We start from the raw sequence: 21,240 nt of genomic DNA, 5'->3' as shown, positions 1-21,240 counted from the left end.
GTGGTTGTATTACATCTATGGTGACATTCAACTCAGATTTATAGAGTACAGCTACCCCACCCCCCCTTCCTCAAAGCATGATCCAGCCTGTGTATGTTGTACCGAGGTGGTAACACTTCATTGTCTTTAGTGTTAGGTTTTAACCAGGTTTCAGATAAACAGAGAATCTCAGGGGAGTGGACATCCAGAAGTGCATGCAGTTCATGTACTTTGTTATTAATGCTTCTAATATTGAGATGACAGACTAGGAGAGAGTTAGTTGGCCTATTAATTGTAGGTCTGTAGCTTAGATTGCAAGTAGAGGTGGTATCTGAAGTGAGTGGGCCAGGGTTGGGGTGAATATCACCACCAAGTATTAGGTTGAGTCTATACTTGGTGATGAACTTCAGGAATTTGTTTACTAGTTTGTGGTAGTGTTTGGATCTAGAGCTAATGTGCCTGGAGTTGAGATGTTGATAGACTGAACAAGATGTTGGATAGGATCTGGTACTGTAAGTATGGTTGAAGGTGGAAGGATTTACAGCAGGGGTGATAGTATGGCCTTTTGGGACCTGAAATCCCATGAGAAACTGGTTTTCATACAAGGTAAGGAGGTATGGTGTGAACAAGAGGGGTAGTAAAGAGGAGTATACCATTATCTGTGATTCAGCTAGTGAGTTAAGGAACTGTTTTACCTGGTGATGCAACACCAGAAGATAGAGTGGTGAGGTAAAGGTACTGGAAGGGGGATGGGAGAATGCCAGATGAAAGCTAATAGGTGCTATTAAAATGTAGGTAGTAGAATAGGGCTGGATGGAATTATCCCAGATTAAAGCAGATAGGATCTAGAAAGTGGGGGAGTGGCTATAGTACTATAAATTTAGAGGTACTGATGGAGGGAGGAAATTGGGGGCAGGGAGGGGAGCGAAGAGAGCCCGAGCGTAGCGAGGGCGAACGTAGCAGGACTATTGCAGTTTACAAGGTTTCCTAAGGTGTCCTAAAACTATAAGGTAAGTATTACAACTCTTAATGTAAAAGTCAATTTACTTCAGTTACAGGGGAAGGAGGCAACCACTCAAGCAGAAACAAAGATCCCTATGGCTGACCAATATGGTGACCTGCTTAATTACAAAGCACTGTAAGTGAAAGCTTAACAAATGCTTTTTGTGTGTGCAACCTACTCTGTTTAAATGTTGAGAGAAACTGATTGCAGTCCTGTAGACACCATTTTGTAGGGAACTGTAGAGTTCAACTATGAAAAGAAAAAAGCAGAGATTCTAGGGTAAGCATGAAGGCAACAACAGGCAGTTATTATATAATAATGCATTCAGAAAGGTTTGGTGGGGGTAAAGTAGCATACTTCAGAATGAACTAAGATTTATAGCTAAGAAACCTAAGCAAGAGAGCAATGCAGTAAATAAACACTTGCCAGATTTTAAAGATATACCAGAAAAACTAAATCAATTGTTCACAATTGTACAACTGGAAAATTGCCAGTAAAAGCACTTCAGGTATAGCTAGCCCAAGTTATTCAAGTCATAAAAGCACTTCTTCAATGTGCGTGTGCAATTTAAACATTAAAAAACATATGCAGCAAGGAGGAGCTCTGATTATAAACTTTCTCTAGGTACAGGTTCAGTTTAAACACAAATATTACCACAGAAATTCAGTAAAGTCACTAGCTACTTACAGAACCTCTGAAAAAAAATAGAGCAGTCTGTGCAGAATCAGAATTCAGCAGCAGGTCATTCAGTTACACAAAAAAACAGTAAAAGATCCATACAATGAATAAACTTACACTAAGTCACACCAGGTCAGCCAAGGGGGGAAGAGAGAGGGAAATCCTAAGCACCTAGATTTGAAAATGATGCCTGTACTGAATTGTAGCAGTTTAACCTGTTTGAGGAAAGAGGGGGGTGGGGGAAAAGAGAAGGCAGTAGGAGTGGTTACAGGGAATACCCTGATTGACTCAAAACACCACACCAGAGATAAGTTGAATGTAAAGGCCTAAAATCTGCACTCAGCACTGTGTTATTTGCAATCAGTACTTTAATTTTAATGTTACTTGCACACAGCACTGTAATCTCACTTATGTTCAGCAGTAAAGACAGACCAACAGTATACAATTTTGGGAATTTTTACAAGGGTTACTTGTTCAAATGTCAGGCTGTTGCAGTTTACAAGGTTTCCTAAGGTGTTCTAAAGCTATAAGGTAAGTATTACAGCTCTTAATGTAAGAGTCAATTTACTTCAGTTCAGTTTATCATTAGAAAATGTGAAATTTTCATCTTTTGTTTTGTTCATGAAATAGCTTTTCAAAATTCAAAGATAGTATAAGCTATAACTGAATAATAAAAAGCTCATTATATTTAAATAAGGCTTTTATATAGTATACAGGAGCTATTTAAGCACCTTGCTTCTTTGAACTAATATGACCTTTTCACTAGTTTTCAGTATGGTGATGGACCCTTTGAGGTAACTCAAATTAATGTAATGAATGGAAGATCAGTTTTTTAAGGTTTATTAGTAACTCTTCTATGAGAGACTGCACCGGGGTGTTTGGTTATAAGAAAACTAGCAGGATGTTGTTGGTTTTCTTCTTGATGAGTAATTACTATATTTGGTTTCTGGCAAAGAAATGCAGTGTTCATTTCTTTCAGAACAATCAGTATGTTAGTTGATTGTTAGTAAAATCACTTTTATTAGCATCTTATTTATTAGCTGCCAATTTTAGTGGTTATTGAAGGCCCTTAGGTGATTCATTTACAACTATGTTCCATTTAGCTGATCATCTAGGGCAGTACTATATATCACATTTTAGCCTTTATTAGCCATATTTCAGTAATAAAAGAATGGCATAGTCTCTTTTTAAGGTTCTTATCAAATGTGATTATTTTAAAACAGAAGAGTGAACTAATAGTTCATAGTAGTTCTTAATAACCTACTAACTAATGTAAGAAAATTCTGTACTTTATTCCTAAGATGTAGCTGTCATCAATTTACTAACTGACACAAAATTATATCTATATATTTGGTTCACACAAACATTTTTTTAAGATATTGATGAAAAGCCTTATTTTTATAGTTATGACTATAGACATTTAGGCAGGTGCTGATTGGATGCTGCTTTTGATAGGCGGTCAGTTCGAGTGACTGTCATTCGAGTTAGGAGTTTTAAACTCCAGAGGGGTTCGGGTTGGTTATTTTGTTTCATGTTTATGTTATAAATATTTTCTAATAACTTTTCAGACATTCATATCTTATATAGTAAGGAACAACCTTGATTTTAAGAATATGATAATCTTATACTATGTTAGTTTTAATGATCATAATAGTATTCCTATTAGATATATTATTGTGTATTTCTTACATCAGTATGTTTATATTTACATAATTTAATTTTCAATGACTACACTAAAAGGTATATCAGTTAACATTAATGGTTTAAATAATCCTAATAAAAGGAGGAATTTAACTAGATATCTTAAGTTACATAAATCCCAGTTAGTATTTTTACAAGAAACTCACTTAATAACAGAGGATATATTCAGACTTGAATCTAAAACATATAAGATTTTAGTAAGTTCTGAACATACTAAGAAAAAGAGAGGAGTAGCTATCCTATGGAACAGCATAATGCCTTTTCCTAAAATAATAGATACATATAAGGATAATAAAAGAATGTTTTGTGCAGTCACTATAGAAATACACAGTAAAAATTTCACATTGATTAACATATATTGGATCCCAGGGATAGGGATAAACACAGTGAAACAACATCTACATCAAATTGTACTATTCTCTAAAGGGAACATTATTTTGGCAGGAGATTTCAATTGTATTCTAGATTACAAAGACTCTAGTACTAGTGGGAAGAGAAGAATATCTACATCATCTAAATTATTAAAAGACTTTTCAGATACTTATTTTTTGAAAGATATAAATTATTTTGCAGATACTACTTCTTTGTTTAACACCTTTTTTTCTCATAGACATAGCTCATACTCAAGGATAGATAGAGTTTTTATTTCTAATAATTTAACAGATTCCTTAAACAAATCAGCAGTGATTTTGTGTCTTTTATCAGATCATAATTCTATAATTTTTGAAGTGGTAGTCAATCCAAATTTTAATATTCATATAAAAAGGATCCCAGCTTATATCACAAAACTAAAAGATTTTAATGATTTAATTTCTACAAAAGTACAGAATTTTTTTTAGAACTTAACAATACTAATGATATATCAGAAATTTACATATGGGATGCCCTAAAAGCTTATCTATATGGTAGGATATTGAATTGGTACAACAAAAAAAAGAAAGCTTGTGATAAGGAGCTGCAAGATATAAAATGTAAATTAGACACTTTAAAACTTAGTAATATGGGTGATAAGGATATATCAGATAAAAGAAAAGAAATAAATATGTTAAAAAATACATATCTAGAAATATTAAAACATAAAACTATGATCAATATAGAAAAGTTCAAGTTTATAAATTTCTCTTCTAACCCTAAATCCTTAAAAATTCTTCCTAATAAAATGAAAACATTAAATCGATTTAATCATATTAATGAAATATTCTCCCCAAAAAGGAAAAATGGTATCGGAAATTCATAATATATTAACTGAATTTAGAGAGTTTTTTTATAAACATCAACCAAACAACTACTGAAATTAACTCTAAAGAGGAAATAAAAACATTTATTAATAAATACACTAAAACAAGACTTTCAGAGGAACAAGGGATTTCTATTGATAAATAAATATCTTTCAAAGAACTTCAAACTCACATTACCAAATTAAAGCAAAATAAAGCACCAGATAATGACAGCATCATTCCTGAAATTTACAAATTACTACCTATAAATGCTATAAAATTGCTTTATAAAGTATTTAATCTTGTTCAGGACAAAAACATAATTCCACCTTCTTGGAAATACACTTTTATTTCTCCTATTTTAAAATCTAACAAAGATCCCTCTAAGTGTGCCTCCTATAGACCCATCTCCTTATTAAACACTGATTACAAAATATTTATGCCCATTTATGCAGAAAGGCTTACAACACTTATACCCAAATTAGTTGATAGTGATCAAATGGGGTTTATAATAAAGTGAACATCATATGATAACATTAAAAGAATATTAACTTTAATTGATTCGGTGAAAAATCTTAAAACAAATTTAACCCCAGTTAGTTTAGATATAAATTGTGCTTTTGACTCAGTTACATGGGAATATCTGTTCACTCTATTAAAGGAATTAAATTTCTCCAATAATTTTATCAGTCTTATCACTCTGTTATATGAAGGTAGCCAAGCTTATGTTAACATTGGTACTAGTATATCTGAAAATATACCAATAGTAAAAGGTACTAAGCAAGGGTGTCCTTTATCCCCTCTTTTATTTTCATTAGTTATGGAATCATGGTAAAATTTAATAAGACATGCTACAGATATTGAAGGATACAAATTAAACCCCACTATATCATCTACAATACAAATGTTTGCAGATGACATATTGATTACTCTTAGGAGTAGAAGGGAATCTATACAAAAACTTTTTAAAAACATGGAATATTTTCAAAAAAATTTGAGCCTTACTTTTAATAATAATAAAACACAAATTCTTTTAACAGGTTCAAAAAATACAATATGCCTGATGAATATAATGAATATATAGCTCAGTCTCAACAAATAGCATATTTAGGTATAATTATTACTAACAATATTAAAGATACAATTCAAATCAATTACAATAAAAGTCTATTACAGATAGAAAATTTAATAAATAAATGGAACAAATTACCATTTTCTATGGACGATAAACTTTTAATAATAAAGATGATCCTTTTCCCCAAAATCTTATATATAATTCAATCTTTATCTATACCTCCTCCTTACCAAATAATTAAAAAAATTAATTCAATGATTCAGAAATTTTTGTGGTTACCAAATAAGCCAAGGATTGCATTAACATACCATATGTATAATTAGAATAATGGGGGTATAGCCTTACAAAATTTAGAAATGTATTCAATTTCATCAGTATTCAATACAATCTCTCATCTCATTGATGTGGAATACACTGCTAAGTAGAAAAAGTTTATAGAGGTATTGTCACAAAATTCCAAATATATAGCAGTTCCAATAAGCTAAATATAATTAATAATCCATTTATTTGGAAGTTAAAAGATTCTATTTCTGAGTTTTCTTCTCTGAGTCTTAACTCTAAGTATATAGTTTTTCTTTTAAAATAATTTAAAAATTATATATTTAAATATAATATCTATAAGGATTGGCTTTTTTTATTCTTCCCTATAGCCTACACACAGAGATCTATTTTCTCTTCAGATTATACAAAAAGGTCTATATTTCAGCAAAATCATTTAATAGTTTGGCACCAAATGATGATAAATAATGAGATAAAATCCAATAGTTTACTCTTGGAAGAGTATAAACTTGATACTTGTTTATGGTTAGAGCTTCAAGAAGCTAGACAATATGTATTAAATAAATTGGATTCTATGTCTCCTATAATCAGGAAAAAAATTCCCAAGCTAATACAATATATGATTTTATCAGTTTTGCATAAATCTCCTGCTAATAACAAGTTATCAAACATTTATAGGACAATTAAATGTGATTTAGATACACATTCAGATAATTATTGGAAATATTTTTCTTTAATTAATAATAATCCCCCTTCTGAGAAAGACAAATTGAATATTTTACAATCAGCAAGTATGACTGCTTCTTCTTTAAAATGGAAATTATTCACATGGAGATTTTTTAAATAGATCATTTATCACTCCTCATAATATAAGTATATTTTCTAAAAAGAATATAACATGTTGGAGATGTAATATTGAATTGAATGCTGGCTGGTCTCATATGTTTTATAATTGCATATATTTAAGAAAATTTTGGGATGATATCAATAATTTGTAGCAAACAATTTTTACTGATAATTTCTTTATATCTAAATCACTTGTTTTATTTAATACTCCTGTTCCTGATTGTGTAAAAGAGAATAATTACCCTTTGGTTTGGTCTATACTATCTATAGCTAGAAAAACAATCACTAAGAATTGGAAATCTAGTACAGCACCTACATTTTTGGAATTTAAAAATATACTCCTTGAAACGTGTAATTTGGAAATGTTCAGGATGTAATTGGACAGATGTTCAACATACAGTAAATGCAAACACAAGTTTTGTAACTTACTAAAACAGACCCACTTATGTGGCTAAAGTTAAATTTACACATTTTAGAATAAGAAAGCCCACTTTAAATGACAAAGAGCATAACTGTAACATAACAAAGCAGGTAGAAGACCTTTGTGTTTACTATTTAAGGACAACAGCACTTTCATATGCAGAGGTTTTAATACAATGAATTGGGGTATTTATCTTATTTATCATCATGTGCAGTGTGTCACCTGACAATAAATTTCTTTGCCAAAATGCAACAGACATGGGGAGGGTATATGATTTCTTGGTGCCTTTATCTAGAAGGGAAGATACTATGAAGATTTCACTGCACAAGGCTTACTGTCACATGCCTGAGTCATAGCTGTTTAGGAAATTTTAATAAATCGGTATATGTGTATATTTGGCTTGGTTCTTATACAGAAATGGTTCAGGTGTACAACCAGAGATTTTGTTCACATTCTTGAACTATCAGGACTTTTACATATAAGCAATACCTACCTTTTCTCAAGGTCCCAGGTACTCCCTGGCCTGCATATGTAATACTCTAATAAAACACTGAAACAACATATTACTAAATCATGATGACAGGAGCATAGGCCTGGAATGACCAGCCTCCTTCAATAATTGGCCCTTGCCTTATGTAGATATCAGTATGACAGAAATTTGTTGCAGAGGAAGTGAGACAATAAATAATATGATTTAGTTAATTGATTAAACAGTTACTAACTAAAAAGCTACAGAAGCCAGGATGGGTTTCTGCCTTATGCCTGATCCTTATCAGGTGAGGGTCTGTGTCCAGATATCCCTGACTTAGATGAAGCACATAATGAAAACTAATTAACAATGTAGCAAATCACAGGCACTTTAAGAGTCTCCCTCCCAAAATGAATACATCTAGAATAATAGATATCAAAGACAACAGCATTTTATGTACAAGTGTTTTATGGTTTTGCTTACAAAAACAAAAGATATTTTATTTGTCATTGAAGAGTAGATCAACACCTTTAATTGTATACTGTATGTTTTATTCTGTATTTTATAGCACACATATTTACATGCATCTCTCCTGGAGCTCCTTCTGATACTGTTTTATACATACAGAAGGCCATTGGATATAATTATATATTTTTAAACTTTTGTTTTCAAACTCATATAACCACATATACAAATAATATGTTTATTTATCTTAACAGCAATTCAGTCAACATTTTGCCCAGCTGAAAAACCCTGGTGGACAGAGATGTTTATAATCATTGCTGTATGCTGTACTACGCTAATATTTCTCATGGTGATGGTTATTGTCTGTTACAAAACATTTAAAAGGTAAGAACATTTTTTGGTACTTAGAATTCATTACTTAAGTTCTATGATTATTTATATGATTTTCACTCTCCAGAATTCTAAAATCAAATTTGACATGGTCATTTTATATATCTTATGAGTCTTTTCATCCTTGTAATTTATAGGCTGTCAAACCTTTGTATTTTTGCAGTGTTGCATTTAATAGATAGACTGCTGCCACACAAGTGTAATTTCTGGTACATCATGCTGTTATAGAGTATGTCTGGGTCACTTATAATTTCTGAAAAATCGAGTCTTTTAGGGCAATGTTCAATTACATCAGCATGAATCATACATTGTAATAGATAAAAATGAAATCAAATGAAGCTTTTTATTTTTTTTTTTTACCACTGAGTTGCTATTGAATTTTGACAAAAAATGGAGCAACTGCCTCTTGCATTTCAGATTTGTTCAAAGGCTTAAGGAGTCAGATTTAGGCGTCTATTTCCATATCCCTATGCAGAGATAGAAGACTGCACACTTTTTTGTCAACTTTGCAAAACAGAGTGATAGCAATGGGACAAAATATGTAAATTTAAAATTACATGAAAGACTCAGCTAAGCTGGAGTATTCACTGTGTAATACCTTAAACTTCTTGTAGTAGAGGCCTCATAGGATATAGGCAAATTACTTCTTAAGGCTATACCAGTGTCTCAGCTACATGGCTTCTGAATACCAGTGACTTTTTTTTTACTTTTTAAGTCTTTACTGGTGCATTCAAGCCAGTAAAGCCAGACCCTGAATTCACCAAGAATCCCAGTTCCCACCATTTCTCTAGTCACAATAATTACATTCACAACTAAATTAAATAATAATTTTCTTATTGAACATATCTGCCTTACAACTTTATTTCAGATGTCCATCTATTTCTCAGCACTTTAATCCATGTCACAAACTCATCTCTTTGAATAACATTCCATGTGCCTCTAAAATGTCCCTGCTAGTTCATGATCTACATTATTATTTTAAATATATCACCAGCTACTGTGCTTCTTTGTATTTGTCATTTGTTTATATAGTCCACTATTTCTTTTATTATAAATATCATATTCCTTACATTTCATCCTTTTAGTCCAAAACGCCCTTATGTAATATTTTCTGAAATAACACATCACAACTTTGAGTTATTTTCATTATAATTGCATAATCTATATTATACATTACCATTCTCCAATTCCACAACCTATACCTTGTTCTTTTTTTCCATAAAATGTATTATTTTAACATGCGCCCTCATTCATTTCATTTTAACCATTCATTTAGTTTTTTTAAAGCACACTATTTTAATTCCAGCATTTTTATAAAACCTATAAGCTAACCCATGTTTATTCAGCACACTTTGCATTCTTTCTATTTTTGTCACATTTTCCAAATTTTTTTATTGTCACTTATTTCTCTTAAATATTTTTTACAACCTTTTCTGTTCTTTGTACACTCAAATCATGTTTTGTCTCCTGTATGTCCTTTACATGTCATATCACACCATCCATTATTTTTCCTGCAAGACAGTTAAAGTTGCTGTCAGTATCTCCACTGATTCACAACGGTCACAATTACTGCCTGCTCAGCAGTACTCTTCAGGACATAGTCTTCCACTATACTAGTGCGACACCAAAATTCTTCCCTAATCAACAAAGAGTAGTGGAATTTCCATTACCTTAGCCAAGTTTCCCCCAGTAAGTATGAATACCAACTTGGGTCTGCTCTGAAAGTACAAATAAAATGGTTCTGAAAATAAATAGCTTTATGAGGTAAAGGTCTTGAACTCTTTTAATTTTTACTGTTAAAAATTCCTCATATTGTAATAAAATAAACAAAGATAGCCTATAAGTGTTGCTTAGCATTCAAGTTATGGTAATATAGGTGTACTCTTATATTTAGATTTTGACATGTTATTTCCTAAATCAACAGCACGGATAACTCTCGATAAAACAAATACAGCCAACAGCATGAATCACTCTTGATTCAAAGTCTGGTTAAATGTACAACAGCCTGCCTGTATCTTATATTACAAATGTTATCATACACATTTAGATTGACTGAATCATTTCTGCAAGATCTAATTTCCATCTTTAATGGTCAGAGTAACCAGCGGGCATCTACTTTAATGCAACACCAAAAAACTAAAAAACATTGGCTGCACAGTGAGGAAAACATACCAAAAGTATATAGTTATACACATTTTAAAAAGCCAGAACCATTACTAGTTAACAACAATACAACATTCACTGTAAACATAAAATAAACATTTTCCAGATGTAAATGTTCCAAATTGAATAATCTGATTTTGTTTAAAAAATCCCACAAATCACAAATATATGATGTTAATTGTGAATCAGAGGGCTAAAGATGTAATCCAAGTACAAAGAAATAGCCTCTGTACTACTACCAGATGCAGAGAATATAGGTCTGAAAAGGGGTTGGTAATATTTTTATGTAATTTTGGAATGCCAAATATTTTTCTAATTCTGGGATTTTCAACATGTAAAAAGTTGTACAAGTCAACCTGAATGTCATTATTCATGAGAGGTGGCTGTTGTATCATTGTTCACTAGTATCCCTCAAACAGAAGGAGTGCAGTATGTCAGGAGTTTTTTAAGCAAGTATACAAGCATGCATAATCTGCGTATTGGTGTTATATGATTCTTTTAGAAATATTGTTAGCAATATTATTTATTATTTTATTTTACATTTGTTGACTGGGATAGTCTAACTGAATTTATGTCCATTTTCAGTAGAGTCCTGGAGATATAAGCTCCAAGAGATTACTAGACTACTAACAATACAGGTACTAGTTGTTATAAAGTTAAATACTACAAATTTTAAACATTTCAGGAATCTTCACAGTTTATACAAAAAAAATGTTACAAGCATTAGATAAGATATTTTAGACTTTATGTACAAGACTTCATTAGTAACTAGAAAGTAATTGTTAAACAAATACATACTTCAAGTTTCAACAGTTCAGCAATGCTCACAGTTTAAACAATACTTGTTGCCTGCCTTAGGTAGGATGCTTTAGAATTATATGCAGAAGAATTGAACTAGGTATTTTAAATTATCTCTATTAGGATAAGATATGTTTTTGCCAAGGATAGGCCTTGATCTAGAACGATACAGATAGAGCAGGAATTAGGTGTTAAGAGAGGGTATATAGGATATAGTATGAGATTAGTCTGGATTTGTACAGGGACATAACCAATGGTTTTTAAAATAGAGTTTCAGATTGTGTTTAAAAAGTGTAAATGAAGACAGTGATGTAAGTTCATGGGGGAGTTGTTTCCAATACTTTCCAACTGCATTTGAGAACAGAGCATCTCCTGCCATGTTATTAGATTTGCATGTTGATACAAGTACTTTATTAGATGAGCGTAAAGTTGAAAGGTTCTTATATTGGGTAATGAGGCTAGCAAGTATTGGGGTAATGGTAGGTTGGAAAAGGGTTTTGTGTGCACTGGTGAGTTGTTTAAAGTGAATCTGATTCAGAAGCTCTAACCAGCCTAATTGTTTCAGGTTATGGCAGTGATGGGTCCTAAAGGAGAAAGCAGTAGCAAATCTGGCAATGTTATTGTAAGCATTGGCTAGCTTGTTAAGGTTATTTTTTGACAAGTTAGTATATATGGAAGAAGCATAGAGAAGTGTGGAGATAAGGTGGGAATAGGCAATAGTAGTTCTGGCTAGTGGGGAGAGAAAGGGTTTTATCCTATAGAGGGAGCCTAGTTTCCTATTGACAGTTTTTATGGTATTGTTGATATGGGTTTCAAAGTTCAGGTTGTTATCAATGGTTACACCTAGAAGTTTAGTTGTTGGATCAGGAGATATGAGTGTACCATTACTGGATAAGACTGAAAAGTTCATTGGGAGTGATTTACGGGTAGAAGTGAAAAGGAGGAGTTTGTTTTTTTGGGGGGGTTCAAGAGGAGGCAGCGTTGTAGAAACCCGTTTTCTGTTTTATTGAACATTGTCTGAGTTAGAGTCTGTACTTGATATTGAGATTTAGCTGAGCAGATTATTGTCAAATCATCTGCTTATTGTACACAGTTAGTTAAAGGAATAGCTAGGTTGAGGTCATTGATAAATATTGAGAAAAGGAGGGGGCCCAATATAGAGCCCTGAAGAACACCTAGGGTAACTGGGAGATGGGATGAGAGGTTGTTGTCCCATAGCACTGCCTGCTGTCTATTATCAAGGTAGGACTGGAACCATTTTATAGTCTTTGTGTCCAGAGAGAAGGATTTTAGAATATTGAGAAGTAAGTGGTGGTTGACCATGTTGAATACTTTTGAAAGGTCGATGAAAAGTGCTGAATAGAGAAGATTGTTATTACAGTTTTTATTGATGCTGTCAGTGAAGGATAGGAGTGCAGTTGTTGTACTGTGGAAAGGCCTGAAGCCATGTTGAGATTTGGCCAGTAAATTGTCCTGGAGTAGGTGGTCTAGTAACTGTCTGTGGATGCACTTTTCCATTATTTTAGCTAATGGGGAATGTAGTGCTATGGGATGATAGTTATAATATTCTATGGAGTTTCCACCCTTGTGTAGGGGGAAAATGTAGGAGATTTTCCATATGGTGGGAATAGTGCTTTCTTGTATGGTTCTATTTATCAGCAATGATACAGGATAAGCTATGACTTTGGCTGCCTTTTGCTGGTATTCAGCAGGTAGCTGGTCAGCTGAGGGGATAGTAGGTTTTAGTTTAATTAAGAGGTTGCAGATGAAGGAAGTTGGGATAGATTGCAGGTTTAGATTTGGGAGAGAGTTAGTAGTATTGGTTGGAAGGGCAGAGCTATCGGCTGTTAGTTGATTAACAAGTGTTTGGATGGTCTCAGTGAAGAAGGTATTAAAAGCATTAGCAGTTTGTTTTGGATTGTCAGAATCTGATCCTATAGGGGGTGGTGTTGCGGATTGGCCTGGCTGAAGTAGTCTGTTTATGCTAGCCCAGAACTTTTGTGGATTATTTTGGTTGGTCTGTTGGAGGTGGAAGTAAAAGTTTTTTTTTTATCTTCTAGTATAGCTTTCTTAGTCTCATTTCTTTTTTGCCTGAATTGTTGTTGGTCTACTGGGTTTTTAGTTGTTCTCCATAGTGCCCAAACTTTATTTCTCTGTTGAATTTTCTGCCTTGTTTTCTTCGTAAGGCATAGGGCGGGTTTAGATTTAATTTTGATGGAACGCTTTGGTGCATGGTTGAAAACCTGAAAACGAGCAAACAAACTGGCACAAAAAGAGGTCCTGGTCACTTTGTGCTTTGGGCTTTGCTTTGGTGCATGGTGGTTAAGGATTGTTAAGAAATTTGAGTTAAAGTAGTTTGTTGCTTCGTCAAGTGGGATGTATTTTATAGGTGACCAATCACATTCTTTTAGTTCAGCTTGGAAGTTATTGGGGTTAAAGTTTCTGTTGCTTCTTATTTTTTTATATATGGTTAGGTTGTGTGAGCTCAACCTTTGCCTGATTATGTAAGTGAGAGAATGGTCACTTACATCATCGGGAAGGGTCCCTACATTATAGAGTTGTTGCTGATTATTTATTACAATCCAGTCTATAATGGATACTTTGTTATTGGGTTTATTAATTCTGGTTGGGGAGTTTTGTTTGTCATTAAGGTTAATATGGGAGGTTGGTGATTCAGTAGAGCAGTCCTTCCAGTCTATATTAAAGTCTCCAAGAATTATTGTCTTTTGGGGAATTTTTGTGGAGAGTTCAGCAAGGATACCTTCCAGAGTGGTGATGTTGTTATCAGGGGGCAAGTAGATCCATATTATATTTAGGGATTTGCTGGGATTAAGTTGACGTTTGGTGCTAATGATTTCTGCATTGTTTTCAGAAGAGGAACCAAGATCTAGTATAGATATTTGTAGCCCTTCTTTATAAAGGATAGCAGCACCACCTCCTTTTTTTACTTTGCGATCTTGTCTCAAGATGTTGTACACAGATGGAATAATTTCAACATCCTGTGTAGTGGGTTTTAGCCATGTTTCTGTTAAACAAAGTATATCAAAGGAATGAACATCCAGGAGAGCATGGAGGTGGGCAATTTTATTATTTATGCTACAAATATTGAGGTGAGCTATATAGAGTGAGTTGGGAGATTTAGATGGGATATTTGGGGTAGAGTGAACATGAATTTGTGGTTCTGTGCTTGTTTTATGCCCTGGTCCTGGATTAGGATGAATGTCCCCATCTAATAAGGAGAGGTGTAATAGTTTGTTTAAGGGATTGAGGAGGTTAAAGTTATGGTAAAGAGGTTTTTTAGGTTTTAGATAGCTGCATTTGATATGGGTCAGTCTGTGATATTTAGCAGGTAAATAGCTAAGTAAAGATATTATATTTATATGTTATGGGAGGTTAATTAGAGGTATAGTACTTGTTTGTGCATTAGGGAAGTTTAGCTGTAAATATTTTGACTGTTCATATGAGGTTAGCTGGTAGGCTGCTGTTAGATAAAGTAGGAGAAAGACAATGATTAGGAGCTTTAGTTGGATTTGGAAAGGTTGTGTTTGCATAGTGACTAATAAGCTTACTGGTGTTCTTTAAAGAGAAGGAGTTATACTAGGGGTGGTTAGAGAGAGGTGTATGTAGAATGTTAACAAGATGACTATTGTGATTGGATTGGAGAGGAAGAGGGTGTGGTGAGGATGTATAAGCTTAGAAGCAGTAGGGGTGGTTGAGAATTGGGGGTGGGGTAGGGTAGGAGAGCGGAGTGAGCCCGCAGCTCAAACGGAGCGGGTAGAGACAAGAGAGGTAAGGAGCTGAAAAGAACAATCAGTTGAAGCAGGGATTACAGTAGGTAGGTAACCCTAAATACTGGAATGAAGTTAAAAGATTAGATAATAGAGATATCTGGAGGGTGTGTGAGAGCTAACCATAAAAATAAATAGATGTTATGGCCTACAGTTCACTAGCAAGTCTGTGGATAAACAGTATATAGCAAAGGTATAGCAGAGGTCAGGAGAAGGCTTCAAGGCCTGGAAGGGACAAGTCTGCCACCTGGTGGCCCAAATTAATTTATTGTAAGCAGGGTAAAAAAGGAGGGAGTTTAGGTTCCTAATGCAAGAAAAGGAGTAGTAGTTCTGAGTGTCTTTTAATGGTGGAAAAAGTAGATTAGACTGGTTACAGAGTGGGGAGGGAGTAAAGCTGCTGGTTTTCCTGGCTAGCACTTTATAGCCACCTAGATCTAATAATAAGTTATAGGCTGTACTGGCCGTGATAGTTTAGACACGTACTTTCATGCTCCCTTTACTAAGAAAGTACAGGGATAGGGTGCTCAACTGTGGAGACTGAAGGGAGTTTGGACAGGGTCCTTGTTCTTCAGGTTGTTAGTTTCTGTGTCCTAGAGCAGTGTACTCAGATTGGAGAGCTGGGATTGTTTTAGGAGGAAAAGAGAGAGAGAAAAATAGTACAAACAAGATATTTAATTTAGTATCAAAGGCATTGTAAATAAACATAATATTACAAGCATATAGTCATGTAGAACTGTACAAAAATGTAATTCAGGCTATCAGGTTCTCAAGTTGTCTAGAAAGATGCATCATTCCTTACAAGTCTTCTAATCCGTATTATAGCAAGTCCTTATCAAAGTAAGTCAGCAAAATTCTGGTCAAATCTTATTATTCTAACAAGGCTAGGAACAAGACTATAGGAAGCTACAAGGTATATATCCAGTTAGGTAACAATGATAGCTGTAAAGTTATCATTAGCACAAACACTATAGAGCAATAACTATAACTATAGCTTAACTATAGCTTACATTAATAATGTAGTTCACACTTGTCATAAACAACTCATATATATAAATAAATAATGCAGATAGTAACTATATATGTAAGCCTATATGTGCTTAATGAACATAAGTATTGTAAAAGCATAGCATGGTTAAATAAGCATATACAATTATTCCTGTATGAATGCTATCTGCCAAAACATTTACAATTGTTACAGCACTCCCAATGTTTTTAATCATAGACCTGAAACAATAACCTTAGGTGGACATTGCCGGGAAGTAGATTCCTCTAACTTAATGCAGGGACCTAGAATGTAGTAAATATGTGGGAGCGTTAAGAAAAGTAAAGACTCAAGCATTAAAAATACTACATTAAATGACCACTCATATGGGACATCTGATTTAAGGTGGTGCAGCTTTTACATCAATGTTTAAGACTTAAGAACACCCTTCAGGTAGTGTACTGCAAAAATGAATTCACTTAGTAATACTTAAAGTCAGTATGTCTAATGGTACACTAATTCATTGAGGACGAACTTGAATTCTAAAGTAGAAGCTGTAGGTGTGGATATTTAGCTAAGGCAAAGCTCAAGTTCAGAGTTAGCCTCTCTGTTCATTTTTTCTTTTATTGTTATCTATATTGGCTAGTTGTGGTGCAGTCCTAGCGTTCTCATATATATCTCTTATCCTTGTTGAAATTTACAAATGCTACTTGTGTAAAATTCAGCCACGTTTGTACTTTTCAAATTAAATTAGCTAATAGAGGTGTGGTTAGTGATTCTCATAAGCACCTATTACTCTAGATGCAATCATCAATGTAGGCAAGTACGTCTCGTCATTTATTTCTTAGTCTGCTTTTAAACTATATTGGCTAGAATATTCCGTTATTGCTTTCCGGACACTCCACTAATCTGTGGTGAAGATGTAAGTAAGAGCCAAATTATGACTTCACACAGGTATCCCAGCCCTGATACTTCTCTGCTATTGCGTTCTCTAAACCTTCGTAGAAGATACAGCAAATTGGTCTTATTGTGAAGACAACAATACAAAGACCAGATTTAGTAAGATGCTGTTTAAATAAGGTTCTTACATTTAGAGCAGCGTGAGTTAGGGAAAAAATAGTGTGGAAAACAGCTGTGGCTGAGTACAATTGTACAAACTCTACGTGTACCTTAAGGTAGTACCATATCAGATATACTGATATAGTGGGGTTTCTTACAAAAGGTGGAGATTATGACAAGTTCCTTTAAATGATAAAGTCAAAATTGAAGAGAAAGTGTAATAAAGTACTTCCTAATAGGGTTCTTACAGGTAGAGCACTGTAGGTTTAGAAGCTATTTAGTTCTTCCAAGTTCCTTAAGTGGGGTTGGTTGCTAAGGACTCTCCACGTGGGTGGCGCAGTTTGAGAAGCCTAGGTTTAGATTGTTCTTAAAATGAGATGTGAGATACCCTTTACATGGCTTCTCAGTGCCACGGTAGCTGGATTGCATATTGGTCAAATTTATGTAAACTACAGCAACCAGATAATATTGCTTTGCTTAAGAAACATAGAAGTCTCTTAGCGAATACACCAAAAGTTCTACAGAAGCTCACTTTGAAGTACAGTAATGCTACACTGCTAAGGCTAGCAGTCTAACACATTGGAGAATAAATGTGCACCATTAATGGGAGACACCTATAAGCCACACCTCAAGGGAGTGCAGTAGTAAGTTAAGTATTCATATATGAATCTAAACCAAAAGAAAAATTAAACATATATTACAATGAAAGCCTCACCTCCTTCTTAAACAGTACATACTACTCAACAATAAGGCAATAGTTCAGTACTTACATTAGCCATGATGCTGGGCCAGGAACAAACAGCAGCTGGGGGCAGTTCTGCAAAGGAATTGGCAGCCCAGGACAGCATGTATTTATGGGAAAAGTGGAGGATATGAGGTAGGAGGGTGGGGGAAGTAGAGATGGGAAAAGTGGAGGATGTGAAGTAGGAGGGTGGTGGATGTGATATAGGAGGGTGGGGGAAGGAGAGATGAGGGCTAAAAACAAGGAGGGGCTAGTGCTATTAGTAATTTGAATAGGCTGATAGATGTATAGGTAAAATACCAGTGTGTAGAAGTATGATGTGAAGACGGGGGTGGAGAGAGGGGACAGTGAAGTAATGATAAGTCTAAGTCTTAGCTAGGTGGGGAAAGGGGAGGAGATGGTATAGGTTAAATAGGGAGAGAGGTAAGGCGCTGAAAAGAACAATCAGTTGAAGCAGGGATTACAATAGGTAGGTAACCCTAAATACTGGAATGAAGTTAAAAGATTAGATAATAGAACTATTTGGAGTGTGTGTAAGAGCTAACCATAAAAATAAATAGATAGTATGGCCTACAGTTCAATAGCAAGTCTGTGGATAAACAGTATATAGCAAAGGTGTAGTACAGGTCAGGAGAAGGCTTCAAGGCCTGGAAGGGACAAGTCTGCCACCTGGTGGCCCAAATTAATTTATTGTAAGCAGGGTAAAAAGGAGGGAGTTTAGGTTCCTAATGAAAGAAAAGGAGTAGTTGTTCCGAGTGTCTTTTAATGGTGGAAAAGGTAGATTAGACTGGTTACAGAGTGGGGGGGGAGTAAAGCTGCTGGTTTTCCTGGCTAGCACTTTATAGCCACCTAGATCTAATAATAAGTTATAGGCTATACTGGCCGTGATAGTTTAGACACATACTTTCATGCTGTCTTTACTGAGAAAGCACAGGGATAGGGTGCTCAACTGTGGAGACTGAAGGGAGTTTGGACAGGGTCCTTGTTCTTCAGGTTGTTAGTTTCTGTGTCCTAGAGCAGTGTACTCAGATTGGAGAGATTAGCCAGGACGCTGGGCCAGGAACATACAGCAGCTGGAGGCAGTTCTATAAATTTCTTTATTTTTAACAAAAAATAATATAAACAGTTAAAAGGTGTAGCGATGGAGGCTACAGCTGCCCCCCCCCCCCCCCCAGCGCTTTTGCCAGCCTAGTTTTAGGTTGGTGGGAGATGGAGATTTTAACTGTTTCCACATTATAGTAATATTATTTTTTATCATCTGTTTGTTGATGATTTTTTTTTTTAGTTAAAAATGATGGCTTTAATTTAAATGTATTTATAAATGTTTTGAGCAATGGTTCTGGCTTTTTTAAATGTATATAAATATATACTTTAGGTGTGTTCTCTTTGCACATCCGGTGTGTTTTACTTTTTTGGTTGTGCTTAATATACACTGTTTTTTGGGATTGTACTTTGTTTTTTTTTTTGGTTTAATGCAACACCACAAAAATGCAGTGACTACAGATCATGATTATTTCTATCCTCTACTTAAATAACATTTTCAACATAATTTCACTATATATAAATCACATTCTATTAAACAATATCAGACTTTCACATAATCAGTTGCATGAATCTGATATTATGGATCTTCAAAATTAGGAGGTTAGAGTACTGTAGTTTATCAGGCCTTCATATATACAACTTCAGGTATGCTATTGTTTCTGGAACTGTAAATTCAGTATTTTGGTTGCTGTTGGTGTTAAGGAAAACAACGTACTTTGTGGTGATGGGAAGATTAAATTTAAAAATCCATGTATAGCCAGACTTATGGGTGAAAAAAAACAAACATTATTTCTGGATTGCAAAGAAAATGAATCGATTTTTGAGTTTTCTTACAAGATCACCACATTTGACATACTATTGCTAATTTGTTCATAGTTTCATTACAACGGTAACAAAATTAGTTTAAATTTGCTAATCACATTTTTGTTATGACCTGTAGTTATAAGTAATTGTAAGTTGAGTTTCACTATTTATGGGCATTTGTAATATTTTATAAATCCATAAAATAAAAGAATTCCATAAAATAAATCCAGTGTGGGGCATGCTATATAATATGAACTTGTCATTTTTACAGCATGATAGCAAAGAAAAGTGCTACATAACATTGTTGTTTTATGTAATTCAGAAGGAAGCCTTTGATAACCTACATTAAATAATTTCAAATAATAAGCTCAAAAATTCAGTGGTGTTGCATGGATAACGGTGTTCGGTGATATACTGGCCTAGAAAGAACTGGAGCAGTGAGCAAGGCTGATATTTTTTCAGGGTTTGACATATTCAGTTTAAAGTTTCTTTCATTATGTCTCATCTGGGGCTAAAATATTCCCCAAACCATCATAGTATTTCTTTGACTAGTTTTAATACATTTCTAAATATTGATATAATTCTTTTAATACTAATGACTAATATATTTGAATCTGGTGGAATAAATTAATAGTTAGCTTAATAAAAATGAAATGGCGTGACATTTTATTGTTAAAGAAGAATCAGTATATGTTTTACTCTCAAGAAGAAGGTAAAATATTACCAGCTTAGTATGCTTGACAAAACCTAACTCAGGGATTAATGACAGTGGTCAAAATATTTAAATCTACCCTGTAAACTATCTTGAATTTCTGTATATTGCAGACTACCAATAGGAACTCCCTCCCCCTGAAAAGTTTAAGGGATGTAGTAGTAATAAATTCTGTAGGTTAAAAAGAACATGATAATCATTTCAGAACACTGGTATAACCAAGCAGAAAAAATGGCTGTATCAAACACTGGTATAACCAAGGAGAAAGAATTTGCACATCATGAGAGAACTTGAAAGTCTTTGCATCATACATGCTTCATAATTTGGTGAATGGTGTAAAATGTTTGGTCTGTAGAATTTTGAAAGAAGGGAAACTTGGTATTTGCATTAGTGGCATGAAAACAGATTAGCAGGAACCTTTGTAAGTTCTTGTCACAGCAACTACATTTTTGAACTCCTGAATTAAATTTAGAAAATCTTTGTTAACCAGTTCTCAGTTTGATGAGACTTAAAGAAAATTTTCTACATAGATGAAAGCTTCTGCTGTATTGTGATGAATCTGGTAAACAACTGCTCTAGGGCAAAACAAAAGTATATTTAAGAGGCATTGAAAAACAGTTATATA

General features: G+C 34.0%; 1 protein-coding gene across 1 annotated transcript in view; it reads left to right on the top strand.

Annotated features, from left to right (window-relative positions):
• The window catches only part of PRIMA1 (proline rich membrane anchor 1), a 712,079-nt gene that overhangs the window by 572,493 nt on the left and 118,346 nt on the right, over window positions 1-21,240 (top strand). Inside the window, exon 3 of the mRNA XM_044074578.1 lies at window positions 8,388-8,517. Coding sequence (XP_043930513.1) covers window positions 8,388-8,517 — 130 coding nt within the window. The remainder of the gene's footprint in view (window positions 1-8,387; window positions 8,518-21,240) is intronic.

Source organism: Protopterus annectens, chromosome 6.part0, assembly GCF_019279795.1.
Source record: "Protopterus annectens isolate FY-2018-M chromosome 6.part0, PAN1.0, whole genome shotgun sequence".
Lineage (NCBI taxonomy): Eukaryota > Metazoa > Chordata > Ceratodontiformes > Protopteridae > Protopterus > Protopterus annectens.
Note: the sequence above shows the minus strand (reverse complement) of the source record. Positions and strands in the feature narration are given on the sequence as shown.